The 14616-nt window shown below is 42.5% G+C and overlaps 1 protein-coding gene across 1 annotated transcript in view; it reads right to left on the minus strand.

Annotated features, from left to right (window-relative positions):
* LOC311367622 (netrin receptor UNC5D-like) overlaps positions 1-14616 on the minus strand; it is a gene marked incomplete at both ends in the record, with an annotated part of 148802 nt that overhangs the window by 42838 nt on the left and 91348 nt on the right. Inside the window, 2 exons of the mRNA XM_084486438.1 lie at positions 6279-6382; positions 6666-6809. Of these exons, the coding sequence (XP_084342564.1) occupies positions 6279-6382; positions 6666-6809 (248 nt within the window). The remainder of the gene's footprint in view (positions 1-6278; positions 6383-6665; positions 6810-14616) is intronic.

The following is a 14616-nucleotide window of genomic DNA, read 5'->3' on the forward strand; positions in this document are numbered from 1 at the left end:
AAATAATGGTTTCTGAACTCCAGAATCTTGCCCCACAGTCTGTGAATAGGCCCTCGGGTCCGAAATAGCAACCAAATAATTTAATACTAGCAGTGTTATTATTGGAATCGGGTACAAACTGTTGTGATCTAATGCTAATATATGCTGTTTTTGTACTAGCCTGTGTTGTAACTTCACCTTGACAAACAAGGCAAGGTTTGGCTCCCAAAAAAACATCTGAATAATGACCTATTTCCTGATGGGAGGATAATAACTAATAACTCCATGACTGTGGGCCCAAAGTCGCTGCCTCCGTTCCGTTGAAAGGGAAGTGGAAGTGACAGGAAGGTAATTACATACGTATGGTGAGATTGCGTTTTTTCCCCGTTGCTCCATTCATATCAATCAAAACTGGGGGATTTCATTAGTTCATCACCCCACCCCGTCCCCACCTGCTCTGCTTTCTCCAAACCTTACACACACACACACACACACACACACACACACACACACACACACACACACACACACACACACACACACACACACACACACACACACACACACACACACACACACACACACACACACACACCACCCCCATGTTGCGATGAGTTTCAGCAAAATCAGATCAACAAATCCGAGCCAATCTGAATGACACCAGGAGGGCACTCTGAACCACGTCAGGAAGTGTCACAATCTTCTCCGTGTCCTTGGGGTGAAATCCCAAAACCCACCGTCTGAGGAAATGTTTGTGTTCAGCACATCATAATTACATTAGAAGTGATGAATCCCTTTAGGATGCAAAACCCCAGGGCTGGTAATGAGGGTTTAATGGATGGAAACTGATGTTTGTAGTTTATTTGTTTGTCTTTTGGTGGGTGGTCATAGAGAAGGTTCATTAAGAGTATGAGAGGACTGAGCATGATGATTACCCTCAAAGTATACATACAGTATATAAAAACACATACAAATCTATACCGGCATTGAACTCATTCTCTCTTTACTAAAGCCACTTTGAAATTATCTATATAAATACAGTTGTCCTCCAGTGATATTGGATTTTGCTCACATCATATCTATATCTGTAAAGGGGAGAATACAGAGGGCGAGAGACAGAGAGCGTGAGAGAGAGAGAGAGAGTGAGGGAGCTTTATTAATAAAAACCTTGAAACTCTCCCTGCTGCCGCTGTGACGGCACCTCCAACTATTGAACTGAATCATCACGCATCCCGGGGTCTATTGTTTCACTCCGCTGCCATAAAAGGTTCAGTCAGTCGGAGAGATTCCGCCATCTTTGGGTCTTTGTGCAAATTAAATTGCTCCAAAATGCAGACTTCAGCCGTTCAGAGGTGATACATTATCCCCACCCTGCGTCTGACTGACGTTGGGATTATTACCTCTATCAATATCATGAACACCATTGTCTCTGGCTTCATTAACATAAAAATCATCCCAGTGAGTATTAACACCCAACCCCCACACCCACAACCACCCACTCACAACCACCCCCCCACCCACACACACCCAGAAAAAGGTGCTTCTGGCCGAAATAAACATTTGTGAAAAGAGCAAACATTAGAATATGTAAATGTGGTTCATCGACCGTTGTGTCATTGTGTTGTTGTGTTGAGCATTCAAACAAATGATCACAATGCTACAAGGGTGATTAAGGGTAGGCTGCCGACGTCAAAGAACCCTTCAGCTGGGAGTGAAACAGCCACACCAACGGGTCCCAACTGTTTTTGACCCGTGACCCCACTTCTAGTTCTGGAAATGTTGGCGACCCCAACTTCAACTTTTCTGAACACAGATTGTTTTTACCTCCAAAAAAACAATTATAACATCTATGTCCTGGTAGAGTTCATCGCATTGCTCCACCACACACTAAGTGATTAGAGGCAGTTTGCTCCTGGCTAGAAATCAATAGGCAGTTATTTCTTATAATCAGGACGTCTATGAGATTAGAAAAGTTTGCTAAAATAGATCAAACATTTAAAGCTTACATCAATCCCCTGCAACCCCATGAGCATCTCAGGGGACCCAGAGTAAAGTCCCAACCCCGAGGTTGGGAACCACTGCCCTACACGATCCCGCCACAAAACATTGCATCTTCGTCCTTGTTCTCAGACTGTATATTAAGATTCCTGTTCCTCCTCTACCCACTGTCCCAGAGCTGCCTGATACACTGCTTTTTTTTTTTTTTTTAACTACATAAAGAGGCTGTCATTTCACCACTAACTACAATAATAAATCAATCAATAAATGAAGGCATCTTTCCCAGTAATTTTAAGACAGCTATAATTACTCCAGTCCATAAATCCGGTGATGCTCAGGAGGTCAGTAACTATCGCCCCATTAGTATACTCCCAGCAGCCTCAAAGGTCATGGAAAAGGCAGTGGTGAAACAACTCACTGACCATCTTGAATCCAAAGCACTTTTACATCATCTGCAGTTTGGATTCAAGAAAGAACATTCCACTGACACGGCCTGCTGCTACCTCCTTGAGGACATTAAAACCAACTTAGACCAAGGAGGAGTGGTTGGTGCAGTCTTCCTAGACCTGCGTAAGGCCTTTGATACTGTCAATCATAACAAACTGCTTCAAAAACTTGGTAATTATAATCTCTCATTACACACCCATAACTGGATCAAATCATACCTTAGTGGCCGTCAGCAGTGTGTACGTATAAACAATACAGTTTCTACATCTAAAGCATGCACACTGGGAGTACCACAAGGATCGATCTTGGGGCCATTGCTTTTTAGCATCTATATTAATGACCTGCCCTCTGTATGTGGTGATGTCAGCATAATAATGTATGCAGATGACACTGTCTTATATACTCATGGTAAGAGCGCTAGAGAGGTTGCCATGAAACTAACTAAAACAATGCAAAAGGTTGCTCTTTGGTTACAAAATTCTTGCCTCACCTTAAACATTGAAAAAACTGTAACCATGTTTTTTACCAATAGGCATGCACTGAAGGACTGCCCCAACGTATCAGTGAATGGTCAAATAATTAAAAATGTGGATAGATTTAAGTATTTGGGTGTTACCCTTGACCCAACCTTAAGCTTTAAACACCATGTTAAAAAACTGGGGAACACACTAAAATTTAATCTAGCCAACTTCAGATACATAAGGCATTCCCTAACAGTGGAGGCTTCCAGTATGTATTTGAATGCTATGATCATACCACATTTCCTGTACTGTATGACAAGCTGGTCTCAGTCAAATAAAACCATTCTAAAACTGCTTGAATCCTTATACAAAAGTGCCCTCAAAATCCATGATAAAAAGCCACGTCGTTACCATCACTGCCACATACTAAACAAATATGACATTTTAAACTTTGATAACCTGATCAAGCATGCAAAAGTTTGCTTGCTTTTTAAAATTATTCATAATGCTGTAGCTCCCCCTTTGAAAAAATATGTTACACTCTGCTCTGAGAAGTCATCAAGAACAACAAGATCTGTAACAAGGGGCGAGTGTAGTGTACCCCAACGCAAAACTGTATTTGGAAAGTCATCCTTCTCCTGTATAGCCATGATTCAATGGAATACTCTACCAACAGATATAATCTCATGTAGAAGTCCCCACACCTTCTCACATCTTGTTAAGCGTTGGTTACTGTCAGGACAGGAGTGTACACATCTATAAATTGTGTGTGTGTGTGTGTGTGTGTGTGTGTGGTGAGAGGCAGCAGCCTAGTTTAAAATCCTAGGGGTCTGTTCATTTACTGTTAATAACTGTAAACTTGATAATTTTAATAAAATTATCAAGTAAAATTACAATAATTTTATTGTAATTTTACTTGAACTGTTATTATGTTTTGTGTACTATACCATCAGCCTGCCCAGGGACTGCAGGTGGAAAATAGCAATCTGCTAAAACCTGGCACAATGCATATTTTCTTGTTGTGCAAGATTAATGTTTTATTGTGCATTGCCCCTGTCCTAAAAATAAAATTACAATTACTCCCACAGTATCCACATCTCAGACACCCTCAGACCAGTGTGGGTGGGGGGTGAGGGAAGGTACAACCACAAAGCCTGGATGTGGATATTATCCTGGGCATTGCTATGGCAATACCCAGAGAAGGGACATATTTGTTGTTGCATTATTTACTGAAAACATTGTCTTTGTTAGCCTGAGTTTCTATGAATGATGCATGAGGTGTTATATGAGTTATGCACTATTGGGTGGTCGGGGAGGGGGGGTGGGGGTGTACACCAATACTCCATTTGTGCGTTGTGAATCTTTCATTACACACAGACACACACAGAAACAAAAAGGTAGCAGTCTGATAAGTCTTTGAGAACGCGTCCGGAGACAGATGGAGAGCCGGCTATATGGAGGAGCTCAGCGTGGAGCAGTTTAATATCGACATTTTTTGTTTCATAATCCACACAGCTATCAATGCCATTATTAATAATATAGATAATATATATATAATATATATATACATGTATATACATAATGAGAGAGAGTGAGAGCGAGAGAGAGAGGGGGGGGGGGGGTTAAGAGAGGAGGAGCAATAAGTAGAGAGTGAGGTGGAGAAAATGAGAGAGTACTAAGTACTGAGTACTAAGACTTGTGTGGATTTTTGGGCGATTTGTGGACGCCAAAATCTGGAAAGCTGCTGCGCACAAAAAAATCTGGATGTATCAATCCTTGCGCAAGCACGATTTCACGCAGCTTCTCTTTGTACATCCCAAATAACGTGAAATTGAGCGCACATGCACTCTCCGCCCAGTCTCTGCCCTCATTTAATATGCTAATTCATATTAATAGGCCTGCAGTAGTGCGCTCGTTAGGAGAAAGGAGAAAATGGAGAAAGAAAGAAAAAATAACTTTAGTGAATGCGAGGTGGAGGTGCTGATTTCGGAGGTAGATACCAGAAATAAGATCTTGTTTGGCTCTCTTTCCTCCGGAATCAGCACCAAAAGCAAAAAACTGGCTTGGGAAAACGTTGCCAAGTCGGTCAATGAGGTTGGGGCGGAAAGCCGAACTGTGGCTGACATAAAAAAAAAGTGGTCGGACATCAAGGTGGACGTAAAAAGAAAGGTTTCTGCCCACCAGAGAAGAGTGGGTCAGACGGGCAGTGGGGCGGAGTCGGGGAGCTCGCCCTATTTGAGCAAAGGATGGCAGCTGTGATTTGGGATCGGCTCCTTTTTGGCCAAAAAAACCATAATAGTCACAGAACACCCCTTCATTTCGAATGTGACCGTCTTCTAACAAGGCCAACACTGCCATTGTCAACCTATCGATTATTGCCACATTTTGCGCATGCTTTTATATTCTCATTTATTTGGATGCATGCTGACGATTGTGAGGTTGAGGTTGTTCCCATCCACCCAAGGTGTCAATAATATGTACATAATTCGAAATCGACCGACTGGTTCATTGATAGATTGATTTTAAGTAACAATGGCTTGTTCTTACTCCACGCAACATCAAATAATAATATTGCAGTCAAGAATCTGACGACAAATGCGTGAAGAGAGATCCATTAGCCGAACGTTTGCTTGAGAAGTGGCTTACGCAGCTTTTTTGTGCGTAAGCAAGCTTTGTACATGAGGCCCAAGGGAAGGTAGTATGAAGGTAGTGGGGATCAGAAGAGACACACAGATCCATCTCAATACGTTTTTGCGACACGTCCTCTCTGCTGCAAAACATAAAATACACACAATGCTTGTGGTTTCAATAACGGTATATTACTGACATATTACTATATAACTGATGTATTACTTTATTACTGATATACTACAATATTACTGACATATTAGTGATATATTACTACAGTACTGATATATCACTATTAGTGATATATTACTATATTACTGATATATTACTACAGAACTGATATATCACTATATTACTGATATAATACTATATAACTGATGTATTACTTTATTGCTGATATATTACTACAGAACTGATTTATTACTGTATTACTGATATATTACTACAGAACTGCTACATCACTACATTACTGATGTATTACTATATTACTGATATCTCTCTATATTACTGATATATTACTATATTACTGATATCTCTCTATATTACTGATATATTACTATATGACATATGACATATATATTCAGTAATGTGTGTCCTGGGGAGAAGGGTATAAAGGTGACATTGTACTTTTGAAGCTGATTGGTCTTAGATAACAGCAGAGTGGAGGGTGTGTGTGTGTGTGTGTGTGTGTGAACGGTTGAGGTTGAGGGTGTAGGAGGAGGAGGGGAGGGATGGGAGGTGGGGGAGAAAGGGGAGGGACCGTACCTCGGCCAATGGCACGCCCTCTGGGGGCCGGCAGTGCAGCAGGATCATGCCCTTAAGAGGCACCTCAGTGCCCTGGGGGTCCTGCTCAAAGTTCTTCCTCAGGTCTGGAAGGAAACATCAGAGCAGAGCGGATCAGGAGACACCACACACACACACACACACACACACACACACACACACACACACACACACACACACACACACACACACACACACACACACACACACACACACACACACACACACACACACACCGGGTTCACTCCCTGAGGCGGGTTGCCACAACACATATACAGACAAACTTTTAATACAAAAATCAACACACGCACACGCGCACACACACCCACACTCCCCCCCCCCCCCACACACACACACACACACACTCACATGCGATGCGGACGCTGGCCTTGCGGCTCTTGGACGTCCCCAGGTGGCTCCAGGCGACACACAGACACCAGTAGTCCTCGGGCCCATGGAAGTCCTCCACCTGCTGCCGCGACACGTTAATCAGGACCTCACGGAACTTCAGCCCTGATGGAGAAGGAAGGAGACTGTGGTGACTGACGGGTGGGACGAGAACTTCTCCCAAAGAGAAACTTATTTGCGACCATCGCGAGTGACTGGAGCTTCCAGAGGATTTGAAGAAGTGTGTTTCTACAGCGGCCGGTCCACCCGGTGTTGATTAGAGGCTTTACAGAAGCTTTAACGAACAATGTCGGTGTCTGGATTGTTGTTTTAAGGACAGGTTTGTGCATACACGTAGCCAGCCATTCTGAAGCAGGCAGGAGCGATTCAAAATGAGCCAAATACCCTGAGACAGGACCAATAGGCAACATTTCGGTGTCAACCACTCTTTCATCCTGGACAAACCAGAAAGGGGGCTCAATGTTCAAAATACCGGAATTATCCTGTAACACATATTATGGGTCCTTTTCTGAAGCAGGACACGGCTAGCAGCAGCTCTGGAGAAAGGGTCCATGTGAGTTATCTTCACTAGTTTAGTCTCCTACCCGTCTGCTGCCTGTGTCTCCATGACCAGACACCACAAGTAGAACTAAGGGTTTGAACCCCCAACCGTTACGCTGGGGGTCAATCACCCTAATCTTTAGTATATCCTACGCCCCATGTTATGTTTCTATTACATAAATTGAAACCCAATCCTTACTTCCTCAACCAATCACATCACCTTATGGGTCGCATCTTTAACCAATCAAGTAACCAATCAGCACTTCCACTTTTACCAATCACATTTCCCTAACAATCAAAACACATGCCAAGACTTCCACCCAGAATATCCTCCCGTTGGCTCGTGAGATCTCACTTCTAACCTCGTGACTCTAATGTTGTTTGTCGGCTTAGTCGTTTACTTTGTACATTTGGAATAAGTGCTTTCATATACTGCACTTTAAGGCTTAGACGGCTATTTTTGTACCGCATGTCAACTTTTTTCCTGCAAACTTGAGTCCCCTCGGACGGTATAGGCTTTAGTCCAAAGTCCCTCTATGACTTTACACTTCTTCCTTAAATCATCCATAAAAATGTATTTGCGGCAGTCGGTTTCCAGTGTGTGTGTGTGTGTGTGTGTGGCGAGCCAGTCGGCTGGCATCAAAGGGCTTACCAATTGGACAAGGATGAAGAAATATATATCGACAGTATTGTATTTGAAAACACATCCATATTGACCTTTTGATCATGTAGTTCTGAACTCACACTGCATTTGGCGAGTTTGTTTTGATACTATAATCTTTTATAAATAGTTCCAAATATGTGAATCATGAAAGCGCCTGGAAACACAGCACGGGTTTCAATGGGGCTTTCATTTATGGTGGGGGGAGGAGTGGGCTTACGACAGTAAGCGGAAAAAGGTCTTGCAACATCCACACGCTGCGAGTTCAGAACATCCCCACGTTTTCAACCACGATCCAGCATCCAAGGTTTACGTCGTCACACAACATAGCCTGCCAGTTCCACTTCATCCTCATCCACTCTATTCTGCACTTCTTTTAGTCTAAACTAAAACAAAGGACCATGACTCAAATACACTCCATGTTTGATGATATGGGTAGAAAATCTTCTTTCTCAAGAGTTGTTCTGCTTGATGACGATTGACATGTCATTTGCAAACAAACGTGAATGAACAAAAATTGTGTGTGCGTCGTCCTTTGTTCAGCTTCGACAACTGCATACAAAGCAACACAACCCCACATGTGACCTTGCTGCATATGTGATCACACACAGCATTTCCAGTGTGTGTCAAACTCTAACTCTATCTATCTTTGCCAGAGTGATGGATGGATGACTGAATGGATGGATGTACATCTTATAAATCATGTTATCTCCGTTATGAAAACTGGAACATTGAAACATTGCCGGGCAGCATAGGTCATTGAAATGCAGAAATATCTGAAATATCTTTCACATTTGTGTCAAGATGATAAGCACATTCATGGTGATGACTGAAATATGTGTTACATATGTTCAGGGTCCCTGAAGGATATTTGCAGCATCTAATAAAACGCCCTTGATGATATACAGCGTGGAGAGATATTGATGTGTATTTAGACACGCACGCACACACACACGAACATGCACGCGCACACACACACACACAATTTATTATAGGTTATAGGTCGGAATATGGTCGGAATGAAGCAGCCGCCGATTATTGAAAGGCTGTGTACTTTAATCTTAGTTTCACTAACTTTACAGTACACGTTTGCACAGACACAACCAGACTTGTTCATTACTTCACTAAACAGACACACGCTACCGCTCGCTCTCCTCGCTCGTCCACTCACACACCCACACTGCCATTCTCGCACACACACATGCGCTAACTCTCGTAATACTTATTATTGACAACAGTTAGCTGAACATTATAGGGTCCTGGCCTTCCACTCCCTGTTTTCTCAGTTAAACACAGAAATCAACTACATTTATCCCAGTGTTTGTTAGATGTGAAATGAAGCAAAAAAAGACGCTCTTTCTCCGGTAACGCAGCCGTTTGCGACGCCTTTCTTATTCGTTGTTTCTTCTATTTGTCTGTAACTCATGCTCCAATCTTTCATCAATCGATACGGATGTTGTGGATGCAACGGAATATATGATGCATCACTGCAGCAACATTTAAGATGATCGTGATGAGTTCTGCCTATTCTGCCTCCGTTGCTGTGGTCAGACCAAAACACACCTGAGTGACAGGGGCCGTCGTGGACCCTATGTCATATCCCGCCCCTTGCAAGCCCACCCCCCTAAACCCCCCCGTTGATTCTACTGATGTCTGAGCAACAATGTCATGATCATATATATTTATATGTGTGTGTGTGTTATCAGTTATCGTTATCGGCCTTTAGGAGCTGAAAGTTATTGGTTATCGGTATTGGTAAAAAAAAAAAAAAAAGGTTATTGTGCATCCCTATGGATTACACATACATGTCTTTGATACAGCCCTTTAAATGTGTGATGTGAAAATTATGAATCATATAGGCTGCTTTCACATATGGACGTGCATCCGTCTGTTCTCCGTCTATTCTACGGAGGTGCCGTATATGTGAACGACATCCTGACGTTGGACCTCCTGAAAAAATACTACCCCCGAGGTAGTATGTTCTCCGGAGGAAATGCTAATTACCTTATATGTGAATGAGCAGTAGGATGTCGGCATTTCACACCAGTTGAGTGGGCGTGTTGATGACGCTTCGGTCTACGTTTGCATGTCATTGACTGGCACCCGCACCCTAATCGATAATCAGCCTACTGCCTTTTGTTCGCTGAATGGTTTAAAAAATATTTTTATTATTATGTTACACCTTTCCTGCTGTCGGCTCCCAGACCATAGTTGAGGAGCACAAAAGCTCCGTTCCGCTCCGTTGATTCTCTCGGGAATCACTTTGACCGGCAGTGGGTCTGCGTATAGGTTTGAATATGGTCGGAATGAAGCGGCCACCGATTATTGACAGGCTGGGTACTTTATTCTTAGTTTCACTAACTTTACAGTAGGGCCTACACGTTTGCACAGACACAACCGGACTCGTTTATTACTTCACTAAACTGACACACGCTACTGCTCGCTCTCCTCGCTCGTCCACTCACACACACACACTGCCATTCTCGCGCACACACATGCGCTACTCTCATAACAATTATTATTGACAACAGTTAGCTGAACATTATAGGGTCCCGTCCTTCCACTCCCTGTTTTCTCAGTTAAACACAGAAATCAACTACATTTGTCCCAGTGTTTGTTAGATGTGAAATGAAGCCAAAAAAGACGCTCTCTTCCTCCGGTAACGCAGTCGTTCGCGACGCCTTTCTTGTTCGTCGTTTCTTCTATTTGTCTGTAACTTATGCTCCAATCTTTCATCGATCGATGCGGATGTTGTGGATGGAACGGAATATATGCATCGCTGCAGCAACATTTAACATGATCACGATGAGTTCTGCCCGTTTTGCCTGTGTGCTGTCTGCGGTCAAACCAAAACAAACCCGATCCCGCCTCTTGCCACCCTACATCATATGCCATCCCTTGCAAGCCCGCCCCCCTTAAGCAGCCGGAGATTCTACTGACACCGATCTCCGCATATCGGGCATCAAGTTTGAATAAGTGTGAATGACCCTCACAGTCGAACCTCCTGCTCCACAAATGCGGAGAAAAGACAGAGGTCATATGTGAAAGCAGCTATAGTGACCTATTTCAGATCACATTACCAGGTTGCACAGCACTGCTTGGGAACATCAAATGGACTACTAATATTTCCCTCAATCCTACAAATACATTTGTCCCGATAGTGACAGCTAACAGACAGACACAACTAAACACAACTTGACTCAACTATATTAGTCACAATATTATTTAAGAATATTACTATAATTTATCTGTATACGTTCACATTATTCACAATATGACTCAACAATCTAACTCTAACAATCTAACTAATTTCATAACTAAACATAACTTTATTTGTAATTCGACTCAATCTAACTTTATATGGTCATAACTTATAACTTATTCACAATACGAATCAACTATATTACTTCATAATGTCATAACTTATAACTTGTAACCGCGGCAACAACCGTCAATACATTGTTTGGACACACACTGACAATAAATGCAACTGCATTTTCCAGTGCAAACTGGAAAAAAATTATATACACAAATAATGACTGCGGTTACATGGTCGGACTAGATCGACTTATCATGGATTAAGCCATATAACGATGTTGCCACTCGACGGGGGGGCTGTCACTTGTCTGAGTATACATACAGCGGATCAGATTGGAATAATGGTCGGAGACCTGGCTGACTCCGCTATGCTTGGTGGCGCTGTAGTCCTTTCAACAAGAGGTACTAGAGCCACTTCCGGTTCACGGCAACGTAAAACCAACAACAAACTATCTGGCGGCACCTGTCACTCAGGTGTGTTTTGGTCTGACCGCATACAGCAACGGAGGCAGAATGGGCAGAACTCATCGCGATCATCTTAAATGTTGCTGCAGCGATGCATCATATATTCCATTGCATCCACAACATCCGCATCAATCGATGAAAGATTGGAGCATGAGTTATAGACAAATAGAAGAAACAACGAATAAGAAAGGCGTCGCAAACGACTGCGTTACCGGAGGAAGAGAGCGTCTTCTTTTGCTTAATTTCACATCTAACAAACACGGGGACAAATGTAGTTGATATCTGTGTTTGACTGAGAAAACAGGGAGTGGAAGGACGGGACACTATAATGTTCAGCTAACTGTTGTCAATAATAAGTGTTACGAGAGTAGCATATGTGTGTGCGTGGGAATGGCAGTGTGTGTGTGAGAGTGAGTGAGTGGACGAGCGAGGAGAGCGAGCTGTAGCGTGTGTCAGTTTACTGAAGTAACGAACGAGTCTGGTTGTGTCTGTGCAAACGTGCATTGTAAAGTTAGTGAAACTAAGACTAAAGTACACAGCCTTTCAATAATCTGCGGCCGCTTCATTCTGACCATATTCCGACCTATAAGCAGACCCACTGCCGGTCAAAGTGAAGGGTCCCCCCCGCCCCGAGAGAACATCGATGTCTCCCCTGTGCTCCTCGACTACGGTCTGGGAGCCGACACCAGGAAAGGTGTAACATAATAATAATAAAAAACATTTTCTATATCCATGTATTGTAATTGATTGTATGATGTGTAGTTTTAGGGTTACGATAAGACCTTTAATTTAGCGTTAGTGGGAGCGGGGCACTGAAATGATATAGGCTATGTTATCGGGGCTATTCGTCACGTTATCGGACTTATCGGAATGACGTAATCATTTCTGTTATCGGCCCGATAATTATCGTGCACACCTAATACAAATGCATATGAGGGAATAAATGGAGCGTTTTGCTGCGGCGGCGGCGATAGAACTTCCGGGTAAAATCCCGGGCCGGAATTCTCAAGCATGCGCAGGACGCAAACTCCCGGCAATATGATACGATCCAGTACACATGCAGGAAGATAGCCGCCTATGACCGGCTCAAGCCCAGCTATCCTATCGACTTCGCAAATCCGGTCTTGAGATTATCTTTTTGGCGAAGCAGATCGAATAAACCTGTTTACATGAATCCAATCTTTATTCAATATGTTCATTACACGATTATGCTCCAGCATGTAAACGCAGTTAATGATGAATTATTCATCAATACAAAGCATGTTTTGTGTGTGTTGAGCGTGAGCAGGGAATACCCTGGTGGTAACTCACAGAATGATTCAAAGGACATGCGCTGGCTTTGACTCACCGTTAACACACAAACACCAACTACAGCATACGCAGCAGAGCCATGACACAGCAGGAACAGTGCCCAAACAATATGTTCTGTTCTTTCTATTTCAGTTCACTGTGGCTAGTATAGAGCTCCTGGGCAGCAACGTGAGCCAAACAAGGAGCAAAAACAAGTTTTATGACAACATCATGTAGCAAATCCCACAGCATGTCCGGCAAGCAAAGCCTGGCAGACATGATGCAGAGCAGCCCCATAGGGGGGGGGTTGTACTACAACATGGCAACCAGTACATTACGCAGAAGAGAAAACAGAACGTTTGCTCAACAGGATTTGGTCGGCTTGCTCTGGTGGAAAACAAACAGAGCCAAACAGAGCTTAGCAAGGTTAGAGAGGGAAGTAAAACACAACAGGGAGCTATATCTGAACAAATGCTTTTCTAACTAGGCTGAGTGATTGCCAAGTGTGTAAAGACCCAAATGTATGTTTGAAAGCAACATTGACTGAGCATTAGTCAGTGCTTTTATTTGTTCCATTTGTTCTCTTAACTGCCGCAAAATTACCGAACTGTTGCACATCAACCATCAAATCTAAAATCTAAAAATGAAATGATTGACTGGAAACCACTGGTGAAATAATTAAATTAATTTAAATTCCATCATCTAAGGTAGGTGTGTTTGTGATTGTGTCAGAATGTGTGAATGTCAACTATAACGTGAACACTTCAGTCATTTTAGCTGTTTCACAGATTAGCTGTTTGATGAGGTGTCGGCCACCCATTGCCTTCTGGGTAATGGAGGAATATCCAGCTGCTACAGCTTTGAAGCTCCCGTCTCCTCCTAATCCAACATCTTGGGAGTAATATGGTGGAGGTGAATGAATCAATAGCATGAATGAGAGGATGGCCACTACGCATCCTAACCACACCGCACAGGCTCATTAAAAGAAGTGTGTGGACTTGTGGATGAACGTGTTACTTGTCCATCGACTTATAGAGGAGGCATGGATATCTTTCTCCATCCTCACAAGGTATTGTTTCATTATAATAACACAGAGGATATGAATGATGAATGAATGAATGAGGATGATACATGAACAAATACATGTTAGGGATGGGCTGTGACAGCACTCTCTGTATCTATGTGTTTGACCATCAGTATTAGAACTATAAATAACTGTATAGCTGGATTTGTGATCAGGTAAAAACACTAATAACAGGGTCTTAAGCAGGCCATGGTTCTACATAGAGGAACTATAGTATATTCTAGTATATTATTATTCTTGAAGTATTCACACCCTCCGAGTCATTTTTCTTTACAAACCCTTATGATTAGGAACTATTTCCTGGACATTATATTATCAATTATTGATTTATTTATATGTTGTTATATTGTTTTGTGCATTTTATTTTGTCATTAGTCATTAAGGTGAGCCTTTTTTTGTGTTTGAATATATATAAACTAATTCTGTATATGCACACAAATAGCAGTTTCAATACAAAACGGTCCCACAGCTTTACACAGTATGTGTAAAGCTAACTTCATGATTAATGCAGCCATCAGGCCTGTTTCCCTCTTACTCAGTGAACATTGTAATAT

The sequence above is a fragment of the Micromesistius poutassou genome (assembly GCF_964030765.1).
Source record: "Micromesistius poutassou genome assembly, chromosome: 22".
Lineage (NCBI taxonomy): Eukaryota > Metazoa > Chordata > Actinopteri > Gadiformes > Gadidae > Micromesistius > Micromesistius poutassou.